This window comes from Zalophus californianus, chromosome 12 (genome assembly GCF_009762305.2).
Source record: "Zalophus californianus isolate mZalCal1 chromosome 12, mZalCal1.pri.v2, whole genome shotgun sequence".
Classification (NCBI taxonomy): Eukaryota; Metazoa; Chordata; class Mammalia; order Carnivora; family Otariidae; genus Zalophus; species Zalophus californianus.
This window is the reverse complement of record NC_045606.1, coordinates 20,083,928-20,101,890: the sequence shown is the minus strand read 5'-3', so window position 1 is coordinate 20,101,890 and position 17,963 is coordinate 20,083,928. Positions and strand designations below refer to the sequence as shown.

Below are 17,963 nucleotides of genomic sequence, written 5' to 3'. Positions count from 1 at the left end.
GCAATTCTCACTATCAACACCTGAAAACATTCATGTTGACATCTACAGGCTTGGAACCTCTGATCTCTCAACTTACAGGGTATCCGTAAGTGAAATTTAATGAAGATCCAGAATTCTCAGTTGCTGTTCCCTTCGTATATTCATCATTGCCCCAATAGATTTCTCTTAAAAGATTAAGTCTTTTGAGAAATTTGAGGGTTTTGTGTGTGTTTTTTCCATAAGGTTATTTCATATCTGTTGAGTACAGAGCCCAGTTATTTTGGTCTCTGTTCTTCCCATTATTTATTCCCATTCAGATGAAAATTTAAATACAAACTAGCTACCCATTCATCAAAATTGCTTCAAATTTATTTATGGTGCAGCACAGAGGAGCTTCTGGGAATAAGAGCTTAAAGTCTATTATAGTTTCTATTAATAATTGCAGTCACTAATTGCTATGAGAACTTTTTTGGATATGCTAACATATAGTTAAAGCAAAGCCAATCCAAAAGATTCCTATAAATAGCATTGCATGGTCTCACAAAAGTCATGAGAATTTTGTAAGTTTGGAGGCTGGGAAAGTAGAGACATGGGTTCCCGGATTTTTTTAAACATTATTATCATGGATTCAAAAGGCCAAAATTTAGAATTATACTCACAAATTTTCATAAATAATCCACTTCATTGCCTTATTTTAGAATTACCACTTTCATAAGACAGTTTTAACTATAACTGAGATTAGACAGGGTTCCCAAGTGCTATTTTCGCTCATTGATTCATTAAACCAAAATGTTTCAAGTGCCTGCTATGTGCCAGGCACTATTCTAGGCACTGGCAATAAAGCAGCAAACAAAATGGACAAAAATCCCTGTCTTGGTGGAGCTTAAAGGCGTTATACTGATGCTACACAGCAAGCAAGCAAGGTAAAGAATAAAATGTTAGATGTTAAGTGCAGCAATGAAGAAAAACAAAGCAGTTCAGAGGAGATGGAGTACGGGGGGAGGGGGGTCCACAGTGGTACAAAAAAGCATGGTCAGGAAGGCCTCACTGAGAAGGTGACATTTGAATATGGACCTGAATCAGGAAGGGAGGAAGCATGGAGCTCTCTGTGGAACAGCCTTCTAGACAGGGAAACAGCAAATTCAAAGGTCCTGAGATGAGAGTGAGCCCATATGTGTTTGAAGAACAAAAAAGAGGCTTTAATGGTTTCAGTGGAAGAGTAAGATAAGAAGTCAGGAACAAGTCAGAAACATAACAGAAGAGCCAGGTGCTCCAGGGCCTCGCAGGCCATGCCAAGCATTTTTTTTTTTTCTGAGAGAGACATAGGGAGCAATAAAAGGGATGGACAGACACGATGGACTCTGAGAAACAAACTGAGGGTTCTAGAGGGGAGGGGGGTGGGGGGATGGGTTAGCCTGGTGATGGGTATTAAAGACGGCACGTTCTGCATGGAGCATTGGGTGTTATACGCAAACAATGAATCATGGAACACTACATCAAAAACTAACGATGTAATGTATGGTGATTAACATAACATAATAATAAAAAAAGAAAAAAGAAAAAAAGAATTATGATAGAATTTATCACTCAAATTTAGGCATCTTTGCTGGTAAAAATGTTAAGCTGACAGGTCACTGGGAAAATGGAGGTGGACCACAGTTGTACAGGCAACTTGGTGGAACGGACCAGTTGCCGTAGGTGTGGAGGAGAGAAATGACATGCTCTTGGCTTGAGCTGGATCACTCTGGTTGCTGTCCTAAAATGAAGGTGAGCAAGCACTGAAGCAGGCACATAATTAGGAGCCTGCCATAATCCAGGTGAGAGGTGGTGGCCACTGCAGTCTCTGGGTGCGTTTTAAAGTAAAGCCAGCAGGACTCAGGGATGGATCAGAGGTGGGAGGCAGAGAAAGAAGGTCTGGGGACTGAATAACTATAAGTCCTCAGTTGGCAATAATAAAGTTGAGGAGACTCAGGGAAGAGCTGCCTTGTGGTGGCAGGATGAGGGGTACGTTAAGTTTGAGATGCCAACGGACACCCACGTGGAGATGCTGAATGGGGAGGAAGACACAGCAGTTCAGAGAGCTTCGTGGCAGTCACCAGCGTGTAGACGGTCCTCCAAACATCAGGACGGATGGCAACCTTAGGGAGATGGGGCAGATGAAAAAGAGAAAAGGCAGAAAGGATAGAGCTGAGCACCCCAGTACTAAGAAGTCAGGGAGGAAAGGAAGACATGACAAAGGATGAGAAGGGGCAGCCAGGGAGGGAAGTAGAAACTAGGAGACGGTGAACTCCCAGAGGCCAAATGATAAATGTGTGGAGGAGAAGGCGGTAATGAACCGTGACAAGTGATGCTTTGGTCCTGGCATGCTGAGGACTGACAGAGGCACACTGACATCTTCCTAGTGAATACAGGGATGGTCTGTCTATACTGATGCACGAAAGGAGAGGCATGTACTCACTGATTTACCTCTGATATTCCCTTGCAGGTCACTGGGGGTGACCCCGGGGGTTTGAACTGAAGAGGAGCACACACACCCCAGAGAAGCTGGGCTTCTTCTACAAGTATAGGTAGTCTGTACCGCACTGTGCAGCTTTCAAAAGAGAATTAGACATGTTCACCAAGCTACAAAAGCACAATAAGTCACTATTAGGCTAGATCTGCCCCCTCCCCTCCAAAAATCACTAAATTCTTCACATCTGATGAAGGATGCTACAGCACCCCAGAGAACACTGCTTCTCCACATGGCCTGTGTTATAAACATCACATTTACTACCCCAGAGGGCATTCCACATCTTTTATTCTTAAAGATATATACTGAATACGGTGGCAGTTATCTGTTGTTATGCCTGACCCACACCCACTCCCTCTTCTTTGGAAAGCTATCCCTCCCACTCAATAGCCATCCAAGAGCAAAGGCCAGACCCCAGGTAAGCCAATAAGACTTGTGGTCCCAGGGATCAGAATTCAGTGACACAAGAAAGGAGAGCAGTTGAAGAGGATTCATCCTAACTGTGGGGCCAAAAAAGCCTCAAAATCAGAAAGAAAAAAAAAAAAGGCCAGAAATAATCAGAAAAACCAGAAAATCATGGTCCTTACCACCTCAATTCCTTTAGCAATTGACCAGTCCCTCCTCTTGGATATACTATCATTATTTCTGACATTTGGGTTTTCCTTCCATTCTTCAAGTTAACCCACCTTTTTTTTTTTAAGATTTTATTTATTTGACAGAAAGAGAACATGAGCAGGGGGAGGAGCAAGGGGAGAGGGAGAAGCAGGCTCCCCGCTGAGCCTGACGTTGGACTTGCGGGACTCAACTCCAGGACCCTGGGATCGGGACCTGAGCCGAAAGCAGACACTTAACCGACTGAGTCACCCAGGAGCCCCATAAACCCACCTTCTATTAATAAATTCCTTTAGCCCAAGTTATCCAGAGCTGGTTTCTGTGGCTAGAGACCAGAGTACCCCGGTATACCCACCAGTCTCCAAACTCTGTAGTAGTCAATAAGACTCATCAATTTTCAAATCAGGTCCACTTTCCAACATGAGTAAAAATGAAGGTTTGCAGGCCATTTTTACATTGGCAAAGCAAAAGCTTAAGAAATTTTTTAGTTGGTAATATCCTAGTAAGTATTCTTAAATTCTGATTGTAAATGTCTCTTTCATGGACAAACATTTCTAAGGAGAACATTCTTTTTACTCGTTGGAAACATTTACTGGTCTTGAATCAAAGTAGTGGATTTTTTTTTTTTTTTTTAATGGCTGTTTCATCAGGATGCAACCAAGCATATGCTTCATGCAAGATGTCTTCTTTTCCTATTCTGCCGGTCTTCCCTGGTTTTCATGCTTGGTATAGTGGGGATAGGACAAACTTGTTTAAACAAGCAAAAATCGTTCAGCAATTCAGGGCAAGCCAGTGGGTATTATCTTAATAATTGTGAAGAGCTTGATCTCCAGAGCATTTACATTTTACTTCAATGAATATAGATAGGTATCCCTTGGGTACTCATTAGTGATACCAATTTTGAATTTTCATTGATTGTAGCTTTCTATATGTCTCAAATATTTCACAATTTGGAACTGAAGTGTCGGCCTCACAGTTTCTGTTACAAGGCTGACATAAGCCACTTGTGTTTGAGAGAAATACTGTGAGAGGTTTAATGCCCATATCAGGGCAGATCACCAAGGAAAGCGGTCTTAGGGCGTCTTACCCCACACCTGAGGCCCTCAGACTCGCCCAGAAGAGCTGCAACTTCACACAACTCCCCAGGGAAGGCTAAAAGGAGAAATGATCTCGTTTGTCCCACCTGAGAAAGGGAAACATCTAAATGTAGACCTTCTCTACATTTTTGGGGTAATATCTTTATAAAAGCCACTGTCCTTTCGTTGAAGTCCAACAAGGCCAATTTTTATCTCTTAGTAAAAGCACCAATTTTATCTCCTGTCAGGCCCTCTGAGAACCTTGGTGGGTTCTAAACAGGAAGCTCTCCAGCAAATCTGTCCTCCACCCTCTGGCTTGCTTTCCACCGGGGGTCAGTGGACCTCAGTTAGATCTGAAGGCAAACTGAGATAAACTATGGTGGTGACAAATCAGGAAATATTTGCATTACGGATGTAAGTACGAGGCAAGGACAGCCCCTGCTTCTTGGCACTCGACACTGACGCCCTTGCAATCCCTCAAGTGTCACACTCGCCCGGCTGCCACAAGCCTAAGGATGCCCTCTGGGGCAGGAGGTGAATGATTTGAGGGCAAGGGCAGAAGAGGATCTTTGGCAGTTGCTCTTTTTTTCTTATTCAAATGAGCTCAACAGAAAGTGGTTTTTAGAGACCAGATCCATGTATGAAAAAGAACCCTACGAAGCCAAGTGCAAAACAAACATTATGTCACTGGTGTCAGTCACCCCGTGGGAGCAGACCTGTGGCTAGTGAGCAGGTCGGACGCTGCAGAGAGCTCTGGGATGCCACCAGGACTCACGAGTGTGCCACATCCCTCAATTTTTACCTGCCAACTGAGAACACATAAAGGAATTTCCCGAAGGAAGAAATATATCACAAATACATGAACTTCAGTGAAAATCTTCTGAAATGCCTCAGTTGAAAATTCTCCCCTTGTGTTCCTCTTCTATTCTGGTTCTACTTAAATTCTATTAGTGAACAAACTTCTATTAGAGAACAAACTTGCTGTTTACTTAAAAATCTTAATAGAAATTACATTCATCAAAAGGTTAAAAACGGGGGCACCTGGGTGGCTCAGTCGTTAAGCGTCTGCCTTCGGCTCAGGTCATGCATGATCCCAGGGTTCTGGGATCGAGTCCCATATCGGGCTCCCTGCTCGGCAAGAAGCCTGCTTCTCCCTCTCCCATTCCCACTGCTTGTGTTCCTGCTCTCGCTATCTCTATGTCAAATAAATAATAAAATCTTTAAAAAAAAAAGGTTAAAAACGTGAACAAAATCTGCAAATCACTTTTTTATATTTTTATTTGTTGTCACACTTTGAAGACATGTTAACTCTTTCAGGTCAACAGTATACTAAATGGTATCTTTGCTTTCTGCTTTATCTGGAAGATAATGTCTTTGACAATGAATATTTAGGACTGAAATTCTGACTTTGGCATGGATATCACCTTTCTGGTTTAAGTTTGCAATCTTTATTTTAAGTAACAAAATTGGCTTTTACTGTTCTTTGTTTTCTCTTTCTTAACATGTCTTTTATTATTTCTTCTTATTATCCCTATCCTGAAAGAAGTGTCATTTCTACAAATAAATGCATACCAGCTAGAAGCATGGATTTCAAAGCAAGACAGACTGAGAACTCCTAATAGCTCTGAAATCTTGGGCAAAAGACTTAACCTCTCCGGGACTCAGTTTCTATATCCATAAAAGGAGGATAATAGTACCTAACTCATAAAGTTGACGTGAAAATTACATGATTAATGTATGTAAAGATTTTAGATCAGTGCCTAGCATACCCTAAGTCCTACTTTAGAGTTTGTTATTAATATTGTTGCTATTAATTTATTTCTAAGCCGTTGAGTTGCCTTCTTTATTTTTTGATAGTATCAGTGCTTGCAATGGGAATGTGAACCCACTTTTTCTAAGAGACTAAAGCCCACTAATTTCTGTATATTCCTCCATCACAAACACTAGACATATAACATTTTTTTTTTTTTTGCAGTATGAGAATGCAGGAAGTGTTTATGTGAGAAAAGGAAGTAAGAAAAGAACTGGAACTATGATCATAGGATATTTCAACATTCATAACAAAGGTGGCCTACATGAAAAGATGACAAGTTCCTAAAGGTAAGGCTGGAATGGCTGTTTCCTCTGTCAATATGCAGCAAGCAAGAGAAATGACAATGTTGGATTTGGTCCTAGAGGCTGAGCCAGACATAACAAGCAAGGTTAAGGTTGGGGCAGAGCTCACATTCACAATCATGTCACACATCTAGGTATTTTAAATGTCAACAGGATTTATATATGGTGATGCTGCATTTTTAGAAAGGACTATCAGGAAATAGTTTGGTGAAGGAAACTAGCATAAACTGTCAGTTATAAGAAACTTCAGAAACTGAAGGTCAGGGACAGGTTACTTTCTCAAAGCATTACTAAAAAGTTAATATAAAATGCACTGTTTTTGCTACCTGCAGAAGTAGCACACCTTGAGGGATATTTTTAAAATGCATTATCAAGGTGGTCTGGGTGGCTCAGTCAGTTAAGCATCTGCCTTCAGCTCAGGTCATGATCCCAGGGTCCTGGGATCGAGTCCTACCTCGGGCTCCTTGTTCAGCAGGGAGCCTGCTTCTCCCTCTGCCTGCCATTCCCCCTGCTTGTGCTCTCTCTCTCTCTCTCTCTCTCTGACAAATAAATATATAAAATCTTAAAAATTAAAAAAAATAAAATATCAAAACTGTCTTAGGAAACATCCTAGTTCCATCAAAGTGGCCAAAAGCAATTCTGTGGAAGGACCAGAGCAATTCAGAACTTGATATAAGAATTGTGACAGACCTAAAAGAGAATGTAAACTAGGTCATCTGGGCATTTAGAATAATTAGGACTATATTCACCTGCACATAATAGGAACCTGACTAATTTTTCTTAAGATACAAGAAATGTAGGATAGGCATTCCAGGGCTGGTACAGCTAGTCAAAGGTACAAATAAAGACAAAGGCTCCTTCCTGGGGTGCCTGGGTGGCTCAGTCGGTTAAGCATCCGATTCTTGACTTTGGCTCAGGTCATGATCTCAGGGTTGTGAGATCGAGCCCCACCTCGGGCTCTACACTGGGTGCTGGGTGTGGAGCTTGCTTAAGATTCTCTCTCCCTCTCCCTCTACCTCTCCCCGCTACCGCATGTGTGTGCGCACTCTCTCTCTAAAAATAAAAAGTAAAAAATAAAAAATAAAGATCAAGTCTGGGTGGCTCACTTGGTTAAGCGACTGCCTTTGGCTCAGGTCATGATCCTAGGGTCCTGGGATCGAGCCCCGCATCGGGCTCCCTGCTCGGCCAGAAGCCTATTTCTCCCTCTCCCACTCCCCCTGCTTGTGTTCCTTCTCACACTCTCTGTCAATTAAATAAATAAATAAAATCTTTAAAAAAAAATAAAGATCAAGTCTCCTTCTAAATTCCTGGTCCACTTTTAGCATGTGACCATCATCCTCATGGTCACAAGATGGTTGTACCACACTGTGGCTAGAAGAAATGGGTAAGAGTAGGGCAAAACCCAAGTATTTCTGGAGTTTCTCTAAAAATCATCCTTACCAATTTTGTCAATAACCTTTCTAAAGATCCCACTCAGTAGACTTCCAAATTCATCTTACTAAATTATATTGCAAGGGAGCCTTGGAGTTGAGTATTTTTAACTGGACACATAGCTATTCTCAACAAAAGCAGTAAGAAAGGGAGTTTCAATAATGACTAGGTAGACAACAAGCAATATGTGTGACATAATGAGGCACTCTGGAGTCCGGAAACAGGACAATCTTCCTCCACTACTGTCTAGGGAAGAAGAGGTCAACCAGCCTGCCTGACCTGAGTTGGCTACAGAAGCTTTCCTAGATGCTGGAATCTGCCATTGTGATCATAACTCCATGCTTCCAAACCACCTGCTAATAGTCACTTGCCTACCCATAGGCAAGTGGACAGAATGCAGTGGACAGCTGAGTGGACAGAATGCAGTGGACAGCCGAGGCCTTTATCCTGACAAGTACATTTTTTATTGTAAATGAACCGACCTTCCACTTCACCACCGAACCACTTGTGGATCTAAGTTTCCTCAATTAGTCCCTGAGGACCTGGTGAACTCTGGGTTCATTATCAAAATCAATCACTCTCAGTTCTAGTTTGGCTGAAATCGTTTTGTATTTTAAAATTATTTCACATGGATTGCAGACATATATATATTATAGGATTTGACAAAATATATTAAACTGATGTCAATATTTACTTATCTGGGCATCTTTCCCAGACTACACTTAAATACACAAAGTTTGGTTGTTATTATGACCATCAAATAAAGAAAAATACTCAATTTAGGAATAGGAAGGCTTGAGTTGGGAATGGGCTAAGTTAATAGAAGTTTTGGTTGGACCAGAACCATACTAAAACTCTTAATTCTAGGCAAGTCATATATGTATTTTGGCCGGGAAGCATTTTCTGATCATACATATTGGATGAGGAGTTGATTTTTTTAATTTTTATGACTCTGCTCAATAACTAAATTTGAAATTTCTCTTGAAATATGCCACATATTGACAAGGCACAAAATGGGCATGCATGGGTAAATGGCTCCTAGCTGTATATACAGCGCTTCAAATATCTTTATCTAATGTTGGGTGATCCTACAAGATAATAAGAGCTACTATCTAAAAAGCACTTATTGTGTGCGAGGTGCTTTATAAGCATGGCCTCATTTGACAATTGCAACCCTGAAATATGAATATTATTATTTCTACATTAGAATCAGAAAACTGAGACTTAGAGATGAGAGGTAACTCGCTAAAGGCACACAACTAATAAGTGGCAGAGAAAGGATATATACGCGGTCTCTCTGCTGTGAAAGCTTGAACTCTTGCCACTCATACGTGCCTATGCCTCCCAGGACGGCCCTTTTTAGTGAAATAACTCTCAACTCTCAGCCAAGGCATCTTTGAAGTTCTGAGCTGGAATAGACAATGGCACAAAACAATAAAACAGATCTTGCTCAAGAAAGACTACAGTACTCACCCCAGAGCAACACATCTCCCATCTAGTGTTTGCTTTATACCAAGGCCCCCCCGCCGCTTTTGACCTGTTAAGTGCCAGCAACCAGAAAAGTTGGCATCACTATTTCATACCTGGGCAACTGCAGTTATGAGCCTTGGTACAGACCAGCAAGTAAAGAAGACAGCTTGAGGTGACTGAGGGGTTGAGAGAGAAAGTCCTTCATCTGTTTACGAGAGGAGATTCTTTGCACTCAAGCATTCAGACGTCTCCAGGTTGAGCTGTCTTTCAGATTCAAGCTAATTTAGTACACAGTTTTTCAATTTCTGTAACTCCCCACCAACGTGTACATCTACGCTTCTATGTACAAACTTCAGAATCCGTAGTTTGACCAAATTAAGTGACAATGGGGAAAGTGGCCGACTCAGAATTAAACAGCTCCAGGCTTGAAAGTTCTTCCAAGAGATTTTACAGTGTGAGAAGAAGGGCCCGATTTTGAGGAGTAATTAACCCATAACTTTTTAAAGGGCAAGTGCATGTCACAGAAACATAACACTAAGTTTTTAAGAGAATAATACAACAGCCTATTCATCTACTTCTATGATTGCAAATACCCAATGAGTACAATAATTGTTATACATCTACTGATATTTTTCATTACAGTCAAGGGAGAGAAAAATAGAGATGGTGACAGAAAATCTGAAGGGAAGAAGGAAAAAGAGAAAGAATAGAAAGAACAGGAGAAGAGAGTTGTAAAGCACGAAAAGGGAAAGAAGAGGGGAGGGAAAGCAAGGACCTGTGACACGGTGGAAGGGAGAAGAGGGGGAAAGACAATGAGAAAATTTAGGAGGAGGAAGAAAGGGGCCAAGGGTGAGAGCCCCTGAGATACAGATGGAAGAAGAGCAGGCTGAGCAGGAAAGGCAGAGAAAGTCGATGCTGAGGTGAGTGTGGCACCGGCTGGTCAACCATGGTCATGCGTCCATGTGTCCCTCGGTATGTGAGCAACCGCATACATCAATGGCACTCACACAAGAGTTCTTCGCTAGTTGCAAAAACTCCTTGAATCAATAAAATTTAATTTATTCCATTTTCCAAATAAAGTTTTCTCTCGGGAAAGATGATTTAGTATCAAAAGATAAGCTGGGTTTCAGCTTTTACTTTGGAACGTCAGAGTTCCTATGACTACTTCTTTGTGGCATCCAAAAGCTACCTAATTACCTTCACTTTGTTTTTTGAGTGAATTAGAGCTGCCTCAAGCCACACATCAACATCTGTACATTTGTACTGATCCTTCCGCGTATCCCTACATCTGTTGCTATACTGGTTCCTACATGGGACTGAATAAAGAAGGAAAAACTAGGTATAGTTTTAGCAAAGCACATCTTAGAAATAATTGGTTAACCCATAGGCACGGCATTCAATCCTTTAGAGGCTCTCTTGCCTTTAGTGAGATGGGCATGGCAGATATCCTGGGGAAAATTACTCTCTGAGCTTTACAACCGAAACCAAAGTAAGCTCACCTCATGGGGAATTACATGACAGCCAAGAATCATTTTTTTTTAAATACACCATTCCTGTGTCTGGACAGTCATTATGAAATCTTCATATTTGGAAAACTCAATTCCAATTTCTGAAAATGTGTTTTTAATACTGTTTTGCTTAAGCTCGGTAAGATTGAAATTATACAGTTTGGTTATTTAATAAATGACTCTAAAATCGGTGGGGTGGATCAATCATCCAAATGTTTCTTGAAACCAAAATATTTAGATAAATGAATTTCTCTTTTTATCTGTGTTATGTCATTACTCAGACGAAGCCTAAATCATTTCTTTTGTTCATAGTGAACCAGCTATTCTAACAGAATGCATTCCACCTTCCTTCTCTTCCTGACAGAGTGTAGGGCCATCTATTTTTGCTATTTCTATGTTACATTAAGAACTTAAAAAATTTTTAAGAACTTTATATTTTACGTCAGAATATATACAATTTTTTAAATGCCAATGTTCAAAAAGTGCTGGTTACTCTATTTATGCTTTTCAAATGTAAAGGCTATTTGAAATACTAAGGGTTCAATGCATCAGCAACCATCTGTTAACATTAAAGACATAGTAAGTACCATCTGAAATAATCAAAAGAACAATTATGGCTTAATATGCAACACATTCTAAATAATTGATAATGTAAGGTTCCCAGGTCATTCTATAAAGTTGATCAATTCCAGAGAGAGAGAAAATAAATCAAAGATGGCTTTCAGATCTATTCCTTTGAATGAACTAATTTATGAAAAAAATTTCTTTTTTTTTAAGACCTGAGATCATGAGTCAGGCGCTCTACTGACTGAGCCACCAAGGCACTGCTAATTTATGAAAAAATTTCAAAGTCAATAGTGTGGACTTTAAAATCTTGTTACAATACCTATCACCTACTTTTTAAGGGTGAAAAGAAAAAAAATATGGGAATAAGGTAGTTCTGTCAAAAGTATATGGTTACAATATGCAACTTTATTTTATTCTTTAACATTTTTAATGAAAATAAAAATAACAGTTTAAAATAAAGATTCATAAAAATTGGAGGGAAATACTCTAATCAAATAATTTCTAGTAATGTAGTATAGTGAATGAAGTAAGAATATCTGCTTAAATGAGATGTTTTCAATTATGAGCCTGAGACCTGATTTTTTTTAATTTATGGTTGGAATTGAACCTCACATGGGGAATACGTATTAAAGCAAGATTATATGATTTAAGAACCAATCTGAACCACATCAGTAAAACATGTCTGAAATAAATTGTAGAGAATGAGATGAAATATATAACTGTTAGAGCAAAATGCTTTAAAATGGTCAATTTTCACAGTCACATACGAGTAGGAGACCACTGCAGTTCACTTAATAAATTGCATTTGACAAATGATCCTAAGAGTTTAAATGTGCTGATTCTGGAATCCGAGACAGGTAAAGGACAAATAACCACACATCTGATCAAACAATAGTTACCTTAGCAACATGAGATTACTTTAATTCAAATGATAATATCATTCCTTTGAAAGGAATTTTACTTGGCGTATATTACCAAAAATTATGTCTGACATATATCATTCCTATATTTGAAAAGTCATTATATCGCACTGCCTTTGAACAGTGATTTTTAAATACCAACATGTTGATTCCAGAACACACGTATTTATAATAGTAATATTGGCAATTGTTACGACAAAATGCTCTTTTTCCAATTATATCTTTTTTTAGGTAAATGCTCAGTTTTAGCAGCGGGAATTGATTTCCCCAATCACCCCATAAAATGATTAAATAAATAATGGGATGGAAACATAGCATGCAAAAACCACCAACAGTACTACTGCATTTACAAAATACAATACAATCCCCCTTTTAAAGTATTATACCATATTACTAATTCAGTTCTGCTTAAGACAGAATATTTTTTCCCCTCAATCAAATATTTTTCACTACAAAGGACTATTACCCGCACCTTACGCCCCCTTAAAAATAGGGAGTCTAGTCTATTTCTGGATTTAGATAAATTGTCTTATCCAAGCTCAGGCACTTTCCACAGAGTCATTTACCTATGCTTGGCTCTCATGGATGCTTTTTCTAATGTCTGACCTCTCCTCTCTGATGGTGACTGAGTAAAGCCAATCTTGTGAGTAAGTAGGTTCTTATTCCATGAGAATTTAATATTGATGAGTCACACTCTACAAATCAGTTGGGGGGAGGAGGCTGTAAACAAAAAAGGATAGGTCGTACCTGAGGGTAAAGGGGAGAAAGAGGGATTATCGTGGGAAGGGAAAGGTGCAGACATCAACTCGACCTTTGCATGTTTCACAATACTGCCCTGGTTCCTAGGAGAAGGAGCAGTGAATTGCCAGGCGTGGCTGGGAAAGAGAAATGGCCACCTGGCTAGACCAGCTAGGTTTCCATTTCCTATCTTCCCGTTATTTGCAACCTTCTACAAAAAAATTCAGGGTTGGTCCTGGAAATCATGTTGTGGAAATTGACCATATTTTGGGACTTGTGCAAAAACAGTAAATTCTTAAAAAAAAAAAAAAAAAGGTTCTGATCCTGAGACCTTTCTAATTCAACACAATGTATGTAAGACCTCTTTTTGCTGAGTTTCTGCAATGTGGTATACTCATGCAAGGACACCATAGTTCACTGTGACTAATGATGCCATCTCAAGAAAGTTCTAGACAACAAAATTTAAAAGATGTAAGAAGATGGAACACTCAGTCGGCTAAGCATCCAACTTTTGATTTTGGCTCAAGTCATGATCTCAGGGTTTTGAGATAGAGCCCTGCGTCAGGCTCCGTCCTGGGCATGGAGCCTGCTTAAGATTCTCTCTCTCCCTCCCCCCAACTCTCTCCCTCACCAATAAATGAATGAATGAATGAATGAATGAATGAATGAATGAATAAGAAGATGAAAACAGAGGTACCGACACCCTTTAATTAAGAGATGAAAACTAGTAGAAGTAACCATGTACTGTTTATAGAGTTGCCAAAACTGCAAATACAGAGATATACTACTTAATGTTAGAAATATATGACAACTCTTTTAGACATGCAAGCTTCAAATTCTGTAGTATTATATTTTTGTTTTTGAAAAGATTTTCTTTTTAAGATTTTATTTATTTGTTTGAGAGAAGAGAGAGAGTGCTTGAGCATGGGTGGGGGGTGAGGTGCAGAGGGAGAGGGAGAAGCAGACTCCCCAGTGAGCAGGGACCCTGACTCCGGGGCTCCATCCTAGGACTCCAGGATCATAACCTGAGCCGAAGGCAGATACTTAACCAACTGAGTCACCCAGGTGCCCCAAAAGATTTTCAATAAAATCTTTAAATAAAGATGACACATACAGAGACCCATAATTTTGAACCACTTTTATACTAGACTGACATTTGCCTCTCCATTTCACATTCTGAGCTCTGTCACACAGCACAAGTCCCAGGGGGCAGCTGACATAGTCTGATCTACAGTAATGTTCTGTGTTAGGGGCCCTTAAACATACCACTTCGATCTCAATGCACACTCTTAGGTAAGAAAGTGACAACCATCAGCTGTACCCAAACACCATTCCTCTAAACGATGAGTTCAATGTAAATCACAGATAAGACTGATTTGTCCTGACATAATTGCTACCTTTAAAGACTGAGAAGGTTAGAAATAAAATCTCAAGTTAATATTTTACAGATTTCTGAGCTTTAAAAAATTTTGGCTGAATGACCTTCTATTTTGGTCTCATATAAAATGAGCCGACCAGAAATGTATATTAGATTAAGTTTTTCTATTATCAGTTCAATTCCTAAAGATGCTATGTAATTAATTTTGACATTAATTTTTAAAAGTCTAAAAGAAAAAGAGACACACATAAGCATCATTTCATTTTCAAACAATTCTTCAACCTGTAGAACATTTTACAGGGAAAAACTCTTACTGTAGGCCTGTTTCAAGCAGGCAGTTTCAAAATCTAAGTATTTGATAAAACAGGTAACGGGAATTTAAAATATGCTATGAACAGTTCTCAAAGTTTATAATAATTTGACCTTCTTGATGTTACATAATAAAATTTCCCTACCTTTTCTGATGGCAGGAAAGAGGTAGGAACTGAGGTTTCCCGCACAATGTACAACTTGAAGTATTATACTTTTTTCTTATTCTGTATCATTCATTCTTTTTCAGACTCAGGTATGTGATTATGGTCAGTCTTTGGCTGACTTATATTTGCTAGCTTTATAGCAAAAGCAAAGGCTATGTCATATTTTAGTATTTTTAAGTTTCCTATGCTAGCACCTTACAAAGGATGTGGAAAACAGAAAAAAAAAAAAACAAAAAAACAGTAACAAGGCTTTGTATTAGCACATGGTCTTCCATCACAACCTGACAATCATACCTTTTAGCCCAGCTTTGGTTCACTTACCGACCACTCTCACTTAGAACTAATGACAGGCAAGTACCTTTGCTAAGGGTCATATCAAGTGACAGGCTCAATCAATCAGTCTTTGGGTTAGGTCTGGGTTGCCATCAAACTGGCAAGTCTTTTGACTTAAGGATTCTCGGGACCTCAGAAAAAACACCAGAACGTTCTTGGGAAGGGAGTGACAGAAACACTTTATTAAAGAATGGACTAGTTACTGACAATTAATTTTTCAAAGTCTAAAATTCCACCGAATTAGACTCCGGCTTTTCAGACAAGGCTGCCACCATGCCACAAGAAAGTTGTAAAAGCACTCTTCTAAACCCCAGGAAAGATTTATTTACGTAAAACATTTTAGAGCAGACATGAAGATGTTTTTCAAAAAATAGAAAACTTAAGTACTCTGATCATTTTTACACGCATGTTTATCTGAAAAGCCAGCTGCTGGGTGGATTATCTCCTGCTATGTCAATAATTCTTAGCCTACAAGACATGGAAACTATAATAGGAGATGACTAGGCAATAGTTTCTATTTGGTTGGGTGTAAGTATTTTTGCCTTGAAATTCTAATCAAATAGTGCCTGTCACACCTTAGAAGCACCATGGAAGTGAAATATTCAGAAGTGCCAGAGGAAATAACAGAAAATAGATAATATCTTATTTCCCCCACATACTCGATTTACTAGCTTAAAACAGTCAAAATACGTGCACCATATAAAATTCTATTTCTCGGAGCTATATTTTACTTCCTCAGCAACGTTTAATTTTGATGAAGGACTCCATAATGATCCTTTTTAAAGAAAAGATACCTTTAAATTATAAGGGGCTTCAAGCCCTTACCTGGATATTAAAGTTGTGCAGATAAAAGACATAGTCATCAATAAACAACACAGAGATCACTTTAAAAACAAGCAGCACGTTAAAAGTAAGAGGAATTTTTTAAAAACCCATCTATTACGGACATTTTAAGGGACACTTTATAAAGCACAGAGAGCGCTGGAAGCAGCCGCTCCATTTCAGGAGGGCCGTTTGACACTGGATGAAATGGGGGACCCCTGGCTGGCGAGCAGCGGGAACTTTGCAGCGGGCAGGCGACGGCGCGGGGCGGCCGGGGACCGGGGCGCGTCAATCTGTCACCAGCCCGTCCGCAGAGCCCGGCGCCAGCCCCAACGCCACCCGGCGACCCTTTAGGGGGGAACCGGGAGCAGGACAAAGGTCTGGAATCCGAGCAGAGGGTTAGGGAAACAAGACGCGCGGATCCACTAAACGTGTGAGCGGCAAGGACGAGGAGTGAGCGGGGAAAGACGCCAACCCCCAATTCTCAGGCGTTTCCCACAAGAACCGGCTCGTTACGAGGAGAGGAGTGAGGGGGGTGTGTGCTGTGTGGCGAATAAATCCCAACTCGCGACTCGATCCTCACTAACTTTGTTCTCTGTCCCTCCACAGAGCGCAATGTTGAGGGAAGGGCTCTCTCGGCTCTCGTTTAAAGGGCCCCTTGGAAGAAGGAAAGGGATAAAAAGCTGCGCTCGCGGGCGCACCGGGCCGGGCGGCGAGCGCAGAGCTGCTCTGGTACCTACCATGGTATTCTTGTCCCGGTACGTAGTAGGAGGGGTTGCCTGCAATGTGCAGGGAAATGAGCACCTCGCCCTGCTCCCCATCCCCTTCCAGCTCCCCGTGGTGGGTGCACAGGAAAAAGAAGGGCGAGAAGCGGGGGTAATAGCCCACCGCCGCGCGCGCCCTCAGCGTCGCCCCCAGCAACAGCGCCAGGAGGAAAGTCCGCGGGGCCCAGCAACTGCGCTCCATGCCGCCGCCGTCGCGCGCCCCGAGCGCCGCTCGCTCATTCAGTTTGGGAGGCGCCGGGACGGAGGAGCCACGCGGAGGGAAGGCGAGAAGGCGGCGGACGGGAGCAGAGCGGGCTCGGGAGCGAAGCCCCGCCGGCAAGTTCCGGGGGAGACCGCGGCTCGCAAAGTTTCTTTGGGCCGCGGGAGAGCGGGACCCGGACTGCGGGCGCCGAGAGCGCGTCGTCCGCCGCCTCCGTGCGCCGCCGCCGCCGCCGCCTCTGCGCGACGCCCCTCGGCCAGGCCTGGGAAAGCGCCCGCCCCCCTCCACACCTTCTTAAAGCCCCGGGCGCCGAGTCCCCCCCGCCGCCGCCACACGTGTCCCGGCCGCTCCCCCGCCCCCGCGCGCCGCCCCGCGCGCGCCCGCCCGGCCCCCGCCCTCTCGGGCTCGCTCGCCCGCACCTCGGGCGGCGCGGGGCGCACGCCTCCCGGGGCCCCGGCGCCGCGGTGTAGTTCCCACCCGGAAGGCCGCCGAGGGGCGCGAGCCGGAGGAGGGGGTGGGTCTGGGGGGGGTGCTGTCGGGGGCCACGGGGGCCGCCAACCCGCAGCAGGGGACGGAGAAACCTCGGAGAGAGAGAACCTCCCGCCCAGCTGTCTGGGAGAGCACAAGGAGAAGACCATCCCCTTTGGCCCTCAGATTTCCCTGTTTTTCCTGAGAAGAGGCGCGGGGGGAAGGAGAGGGGTGGTGGGGCCGGCTCTAGCGCCGGCTTCTTTGTCTGCGCCGCCCGCGCCCCGCGCCCCTCGGGGCTCGCCCGCCTCGGAGCCCGGGCGGCCTGCACTTGTTCTGGGGATCCGCCCGCGGCCCCGAACCGCGAGGGGCCCCTGCGCTCCCTTGCCATCCAGGCCTCGCGACCCTCCCGCTGCCCCCCGCCCGGCTCCTCGCCGCAGCGACAGAGCCTCGTCTGTAGCCGGGTTTTAAATGAGATTAAGCAAAAGTGGAATTGGCAGCCTCGAGTGGTGCCTGGAAATGGTGATTTGTGCTGCTCGGGTGTGGGGGAATTGAATGGCAGGAAGGGCTGGCGGAGCTG

General features: G+C 42.5%; 1 protein-coding gene across 2 annotated transcripts in view; it reads right to left on the bottom strand.

Annotated features, from left to right (window-relative positions):
* RELN (reelin) overlaps positions 1-16,900 on the bottom strand; it is a 492,672-nt gene extending 475,772 nt beyond the window's left edge. For both annotated transcript variants that reach the window (XM_027573967.2, XM_027573968.2), the window contains exon 1: positions 16,675-16,900. In XM_027573967.2, coding sequence (XP_027429768.2) covers positions 16,675-16,900 — 226 coding nt within the window. The remainder of the gene's footprint in view (positions 1-16,674) is intronic.
* Positions 16,901-17,963: the final 1,063 nt, after the last annotated feature.